The sequence below is a fragment of the Macaca thibetana genome, chromosome 16 (assembly GCF_024542745.1).
Source record: "Macaca thibetana thibetana isolate TM-01 chromosome 16, ASM2454274v1, whole genome shotgun sequence".
Taxonomy (NCBI): domain Eukaryota; kingdom Metazoa; phylum Chordata; class Mammalia; order Primates; family Cercopithecidae; genus Macaca; species Macaca thibetana.
The window spans coordinates 13,474,437-13,481,722 of NC_065593.1; the positions used below are offsets into that span (position 1 = coordinate 13,474,437).

At 45.3% G+C, this 7,286-nt stretch overlaps 2 protein-coding genes across 11 annotated transcripts in view; one reads left to right on the forward strand and one right to left on the reverse strand.

Annotated features, from left to right (window-relative positions):
• Positions 1 to 628, reverse strand: part of CHD3 (chromodomain helicase DNA binding protein 3) — a 28,397-nt gene extending 27,769 nt beyond the window's left edge. For all 8 annotated transcript variants that reach the window (XM_050765166.1, XM_050765156.1, XM_050765161.1 and 5 more), the window contains exon 1: positions 267 to 628. In XM_050765166.1, coding sequence (XP_050621123.1) covers positions 267 to 543 — 277 coding nt within the window. In that variant the 5' untranslated portion in view covers positions 544 to 628. The remainder of the gene's footprint in view (positions 1 to 266) is intronic.
• Positions 1 to 7,286, forward strand: part of NAA38 (N-alpha-acetyltransferase 38, NatC auxiliary subunit) — a 226,289-nt gene that overhangs the window by 196,633 nt on the left and 22,370 nt on the right. The window contains exon 1 of one of the 3 annotated variants that reach the window (XM_050765554.1): positions 1,049 to 1,058. The exons of the other annotated variants lie outside the window; for them this stretch is intronic. The gene's annotated coding sequence lies outside the window, so the exon portion shown is untranslated. Of the gene's footprint in view, positions 1 to 1,048; positions 1,059 to 7,286 lie in introns of those variants that run through there. 3 annotated transcript variants of the gene reach the window in all.

The following is a 7,286-nucleotide window of genomic DNA, read 5'->3' on the forward strand; positions in this document are numbered from 1 at the left end:
GTGGCGGCGGCGGCGGTGGCGGCGGCGGCGGCGGCGGCGGCGGGGGAGGGGTGCGGCGGGGGAGGGGAGGAGGCCTGGCCCCGCGGTCGCAGCCGCCACCGCCCGCCCCGACCGCCCGGACCGCCGCGGGGCCACGGGCCCGAGCCCCGGATTCGCGCTCCGGATTCGCCTCGGCTCGGCCGCGCGGTGGGTGCCTCGCCCCCGCCCGGCTTCGCGCGCCCGCGGCTCCCACTCGGGCTTGGGGGGGAGTCGGGGCGGCCGCTTACCTGGCGGCGGGGGCGGCGGCGGCGGGGGCAGCGGTGGCGGCGGCGGCGGCGGCGGCGGCGGGAAGAGGTGGCAGCCGGGGGGGCTGTGGCGGTCGCGGCCCCGGTCGTGGCCCGGCCCGCGCCCGAGTACTCCCTCGTCGTCGTCCTCCTCATCGTCCTCGTCGGCCGCCTCCACCTCCTCCTCCTCCTCGTCGCCCTCTTCTTCCTCCTCTTCTTCCTCCTCCGACACCACCATCTCCTCCTCCTCCTCCTCCTCGTCCCTCAGAGGGGAAGCCATCCTGTGGCTCTGGCCCCCCCACCACCCCCCCACCCACCGCCCGCCCGCCTCCCCCACCGCTACCACCACCACCTCCTCCTCCTCCTCCTCCTCCTCCTCCTCCTCGGCGGCGGCGTCCTCCTCCTCCTCACCGCCTCCCCCAGCCCCCCAAACCCCCGGGCCACCCCCCTCCGAAACCCCCACCCTCGGGGCCGCCGTCTGAGGAGGGGGGCCAAACCACCCCCAAAAATTGTCTTGGAAAAAATTGAGGAAAGACTTTTTTTCCTTCTCTCTTTCCTCCCAAGAGAACAAGAAAGGGGGATTTAAAATATATATATATATATATGTATATATATAAAAGTTTTCGACTTCTCTCTGCCCCCCTCTCCGTTGCTTTAAATATATTTAAATTCTGAGGGGGGCGCTCAGAAATATTTCTCAGAGCTGAGGCACTAAGATGGCCGCCTTGAAATTATTTTTAAAACAACCCCCCCTCCAGCACCGCCACCCCCTCCATAAAGAAAGGGAGAGGGGGGAAAATCCCCTTTTCAAACAAAATGGCTGGCTTAATATTTCATTTTTCACCCCCCCATTCTCCTCCCTGTTACACCCCCATCTCCAAGCCTCTACCCAGAAACCCACAAATTTCTCCTTTTTCATAACTGATTAGTGCACAGATTAATAGAGATATTTTCCTTGTGTACTGAAGAGTGTGTGTGTGTGTGTGTGTGTGTGTGTGTGTGTGTGTGTGTGTGTGTGTTGGGGGGGCATGAAGGATTTCTACATAAAACAAAAATGGCTGCTGTGACTAACTCCCCCCTTATAAAAAATATTTGAGGGGGGGCATTAATCAGTACTCATGCTCAGTCTGACATCAGCATAAATTGTTAAAGGTTAACTAGTTAGATACTAGTCCAACTAGATTTAATTTTTTTTATTTTCTTTACTAGTCTCTTCCTCCCCACCTCCCTTCTCTAAAGAAAAGCTTTTTTTTTTTTGAATACTTCAGAAGGGAGTGGTTTGATGTGAAGGTTTTTTTCCCCTTCAGGCATTGAAAAGGAAAAAGATGAAATATATGTTTATATATAACTCTGTTTCTACATACCTCATTGAAGTCACAACGCATTTAATTGTGTACATATCTTTTAAATGAGAAGCGGGACTGGATTTTTTTCTTCTTTCTTTAAAAAAAGTGATAGAAATCCTGGTGACTTTTGGGGGAGAGATATGAATAGATACGATGATTGAGTTTTTTTCAAAGGAGTCCATGTTTGATTCTCCCCTTTACCCAGCCTTTTCAGTGATTTATAATTGTTGTAAATTTTATCTTTACTCTTTTACCCCTTTCCCTCGCTTTCCCCTCCTCCAGTTGCTAGAATGTAAAATTCAACTGACTTGAGAGATTAATTTGGGGGTAAATAGAACAAATTTTTAGGATAAAGATGAAAGAGTCAAATCTGAAGATCATGAAATTATGTTCTTTTTTCTTCCGTTTCAGTATATTTGCCTTCCCTCCATGATCTCCAACACTATCCGATAAAGTAGAAGCAACTGAGGTACCGTGAAAGAGAAAGGAGCTGGAACTGAGAAAAAGCAGAGGTAGGGGTTATACCCAGGCATTTTCATCTAACTTTCTAACCTGTGATTTCCAACTGTACCCCAGTGTTTATGGTAAAGTGGTACCAGGAATTGGACAGTTGGAAAGGAGTCCCAAAGTAGCTTTCTCATACAGATTTGCTCAGAGAGGTCTAGACAGAAAATGATCCTTGCCAAATTGAGCAAAGGAAGGAGGGCAAATAGCTCAGTTCTACCCTCTTACATTGTTGTTGACCCTTTCTTACTCTAGCTTCCTCCCGTTCCTTTGATCTCCCTTTGCCCCTTCCCTTGCTTCCCATTCCATGCCTGTGGAATCATTTCTCTCTGGGCTATTCCTCTACCTCTCCAGTGTAACTGCTGGCCACCCATCTTCTGCGGTGCTCAAGAGCACCCTGAGAGGGAGGGGTAGGTGGGCAGCAACCAGAAAGTATTAGTGACTGGGAAGATGACGCACATTTTTGTTTATGAAGCTAAAATGTTCTTTATTAATGTTCCACTCCCCACACTAATGCACTTTATTGGGTGTTGGTTTCCATCTCTTTTTTTTCAACCTGGCCTTTGGAATTCTCTTGCTTCGGTTCCCACATCATTTCTGTACTAAGTCTAACTCCTCCTCCTCTTCTAGTTTTCCAGTCGATTTTGCTGTCCTGTCTTCTTTCTCTGTCCCTCTTTACTAGTTCATCTGGTTATCTCCCTCTTTCTATATGTGGGCTTATCTCTATTTATGTCTTTGTTTTTAACTGAGACTATCCTTCTCATCCCTCGGACCCTCAGGCTCTGTCACCTCTAAGTGACTTTCCGTCTCTGTCTTCTTTCTGCTTGCTTCTGTCTTCCAGTCTCTGACTGTGTGTGGCTCTTCCTCATGTGTGCCTGACTCCCCCTCTTTCTGGCCCCTTCTGTGTGTGTCTGTGGGTCGTACTGTGTATGGGAAGAGCGTCTCCACGTGAATGTGGGCCACGCTGCGCATCATGTGCGCTGCAGCCTCTCTGCCTCTGTGCCCTCTCTCTATACTGAGAGTCTCTGCCTGCCACATGTGCCATGATCCGCAGGTGCGGGTGGCTCAAGGTGGCTGTGTGCATCCCTATACAAACATTCGTCATTCTCTCTCTCGAGTGTGCTTTGCATGTGGATTTGCTAATTTGCCTTATTCTCCCTCTCCTTGTCCATCCTCCCTTTTGCCTGTCTGTATCTCTTCCCTATTCTCTCTCTCTCTCTCTCTCTCTCTCTCTACTGACCTCTTGATTTTTCTTCTTCTCTCCTTGTTTCTGCCTCTTTACCTGCTTGCTCCTGTTATGGTTCTGCCTGCCTGCCTGTCTGCTCCTCCCTGACTGGCTGGCAGCCTCTTTTTCCTCTCTGGTTGTCTGTCTGCTTCTCTGGCTGTTTGCCCACCACTCTCTCTCTAGCCATCTGTCTCCCCGCCTGCCTGTCTCTATCACTTTTTTAGCCTGCATCTCTCGGTTTGTCTACCTTCCAGGCCCTGCCACGGCTCCCCATCTTGGTTTGCCTCTTCTCTTGCCCTTCTGCTTGTTCCTTTTCTTATTTGTGCCTGTTAAGTTCCTCCTTTTCCCTTGCCTCCCTTTAGATCTCTCTTGCCTGTCTACCCTATTTGCTGCTATCCCACCGTTTCAGGCTTTTCTCTTTAGTCTTCGTACTTACTAGCATTTTCTTCCTTTGCTTCTTTTCTGCCAACATCCGTCAATGAGGATAGTCTCTCTACCCTAAACCTCTCAGTAACTCCTTTGCCTCAAAGTCTTATCTAACTTCTTGCCACATCCCCTACCCTGCCTTCTCTCATGTTTGCCTTTATTTCAGTTATCTCTTTTTCTGTCTTTCTGGTTCCTCACACAGTCTGCCTGCCTCAGTCTTTTTGCCATTTTCCCAGTCTCTCGCTGCCTTCCTGCCTTTTTGCTGTCTGCTTGGCAGGCTCTTGCTGTCCACATCTCTTCTTGCTTTTCTCTCTTCTTTTGTTTCTTTTTTCCCAGTTAACTTCTAAATAGGTAGTACATACTTACGGTACAACATTTTAAAAGTACAGAAAGTGTACTGTGAAAAGTAAGCCTCTCTCCCATCCTTCTCCCATAGTCTCCAAGTTCCTCTCCCCAGCAGCAGCCACTGTTTGACATTTCCTGGATACTGCTCCAGAGAAGAGTCTACACACACACAAGTCTTTTTGCTTGCTTGCTTTTGCTTGTGTTTTGCTGTACTCCTCCCTACTTTTCTTCCAGTTTTTCTGGATGCTCCTTCCTCTGTCAGTCTGTCAGTACTCCTAACTAACTTGGCTGGGCTTGCCATCTCTGGTCTTTTGGATTCTGCCAAGTGCTACCCAAAGCACTTGTCTTTTGGATTGACTAGTTGCTGGTTGCATGCGTTCACTACCAGTACCTGAGGAGTGCTCAGGAAGGCTTTACTCTCTCCAAATGTAGTCTGCTCTGCATGGTAAGTGGTCTGATGACAGCAAGACAGCTTTGTTGGTCCCTTCATCACTGAAATATGTATTGGAGAAGGCATGAAAGCACCGGTAGTACTAAAAAGTACCATATACGTATAGGCACAGTTAATAAGTAACAGTAAGCTGAGCTTACATGCACACAGAGTAGAGAGAGGACTGCCCTGCTTTTCTCACTTAGTCTGTATGAATTATGTAAGGTCATGTGAATCTAAGATCCTTTAGGTTGTTGACCTAGGCCTAAGAAGTTTGTCTTCCTCCTAGTCTAAAAAGCTTTATCCTGATTAAAACTTTTTTCCTTTTTCATCCAGCCTTCTGGCTCCACTCACGTGCCACCTTAGAGACATTTTATAACTCTTTGAAGGAGACAAAGACACAGCCTCTAACCAGGTCTCGTTGAAAAAGATGATAATAAAACTTGTACACACAATGCACTGTTCTTTCATTTCTGCTTTTTTACTGCCTGTTTTCCTGAGTTTAACTGTTTCAGCCTCTATCTTTGTGTCTCTCCACTCTTTCCCTCTTTCCCTCTCTTACTTCTCTTTTCTTGGTTCTTTCTTCTTATCTGTCTGTCTTGGTCTCTATTCTAGCCTCTTTTTCTGATTGGCCCTCTCCCCTCTCTTCTGTCTGATTGGCCTGTATCCTTCCATCACCCCATCTGTCTGCTGGATTCTCCCTGTCTGCCTGCAATAATGTATGTGATAGCACTTTATAAATTATAAAGCACTATGTTGTATAAAACACCATTATCACTTTGTCTTCCTTCTTACCTTATTTTTTCTTCCTTTATCTGTCTTCCCTTCTCTCTCTCTCTGTTTGCCTGTCTGTATCCCTTTTGGTGATTTTGACTGCCTTCTCTGTCAGTCTCCATTCCCTCCCTGCCAGCCTATTTTTCTGCCATCCCTCTTCTCTGTCTGCTCAGTTCTTGTGTCTCTCCTGTGTTTCCAGGTTTCTCTGTATTTCTTTTGCTTGTCTAGTCTCTCTGTCCTTAGGCCTTTTATCTGTGCCTGTGTGTCTCACTGTCTCTAGCTGCTTGTCTCCCTGCCTGTCACTTTCATTGTGGGGCATCAGTCTCTGCCTCCTTCTGTCTTTTGGTACGTCAAAAAATAAAAAATAAATAAAAAATTTAAATTCCTTATGATTAATTGCTAGAGGAGAATATTTTTTGGTTTTAATGAGAAGACTGTTAAGGTGAGAACAAAGAACTCAAATATTCAGCTGTGAAATGCAAATGAAGAAAAATTTTTAAGGGACTCTCAAGCCAAGAATAGGATTATTTATTTAACGTAAAAGCAAGAAACATATCTAAAGCACTAGTTTCTAACCTTTTAGGATCGGAGAGAGTTAGAAACTTTCCCCAGGGAAAAAAAAAACACACACACACAAAATGTCACATATGTTTTCATGGTGTTACAAATACCCTGAAGTCTTGGACCCCAGGTTAAAACTCTGATGTAGGGAGCCAGTGGTAATCTGTAATAGAGCACAGACAGGCACTCATACAACAAGCAGATGAAAAGACTGAGAAAAACACTTGCAATCTATGATTTTCTACCCAAGGAGATGTTAAAGAGATTCCTAATTGTCTTTTGAAATATATAGGTTAGTGATAATAATGAAAGGCATGTAAATACTCAGGATAGTCTAGACCTAATCATAGTATTTTAGAGATGGAAGGTCTTGTAAATCAGTGGTTCTCAAATGGCTAAGAAAGGTTGCCACATATCCTTTCCTGGAGAAGTCTGTCCTTTATTCTGAGAGGATATATTTCTGATATATATTTTTATATAGAATAAATATAGTATATAGTATATTTATATAGAATAATATATGTATATATGCTTGTATTTATGTTACAAATTATAATGTTACATATTATTAAATACATATACATATTTATAATGTTAAAAATTTCCTTTCTAAAGCGGAGATAGATCTGTATGGCAGAATGTGAATTGATTTTAGTGGGGAGGGGGGAGAAAAAGAATGACTGTACAATCTGAAAATTTTCAACATGTACTTCTTTTATAATTATAAAACATTTTAAATAATTTTAAATATCTTTTTATGAGACATAGTTTCACCCTTGTTGCCCAGACTGGAGTGCAATGGCACAATCTCGGCTCACTGCAACATGCACCTCCTGGGTGCCAGCCATTCTCCTGCCTCAGCCTCCCAAGTAGCTGGGATTACAGGCACCTGCCACCACGCCCGGCTAATTTTTTGGAATTTTAGCAGAGGCAGGGTTTTACCATGTTGGCCAGGCTGGTCTCGAGCTCCTGATCTCAAGTGATCCACCTGCCTCGGCCTCCTGCAGTGCTGGGATTATGAGCTTTGTTGTTCTTAATGTCCTTACTCAGCACAATGAAAAGTCAGCAACCCCATGTTGATTACTAACTTCTTTTTTTTTTTTTTTACATTTTATTGATCATTAAAATCTAAAAGTCTAGGATCTACTGCTTTAATCTAACCTGTTCTTGATTTCATCAAGGAGGAAACTTCAGTCCTTCATATATCGCAATCATGATTTGCCATATTAATATATCAGCCATACCATTATATGCATACTATTTTTCTTTAAATCACTCACCTTTCTTTAACTTAAATGAGTGTTCTTTAAAAGTTAAATTTTGGCCGGGCACAGTGGCTCAAACGCCTGTAATCCCAGCACTTTGGGAAGCCAAAGCAGGCGGATCACGAGGTCGGGAGATCGAGACTATCC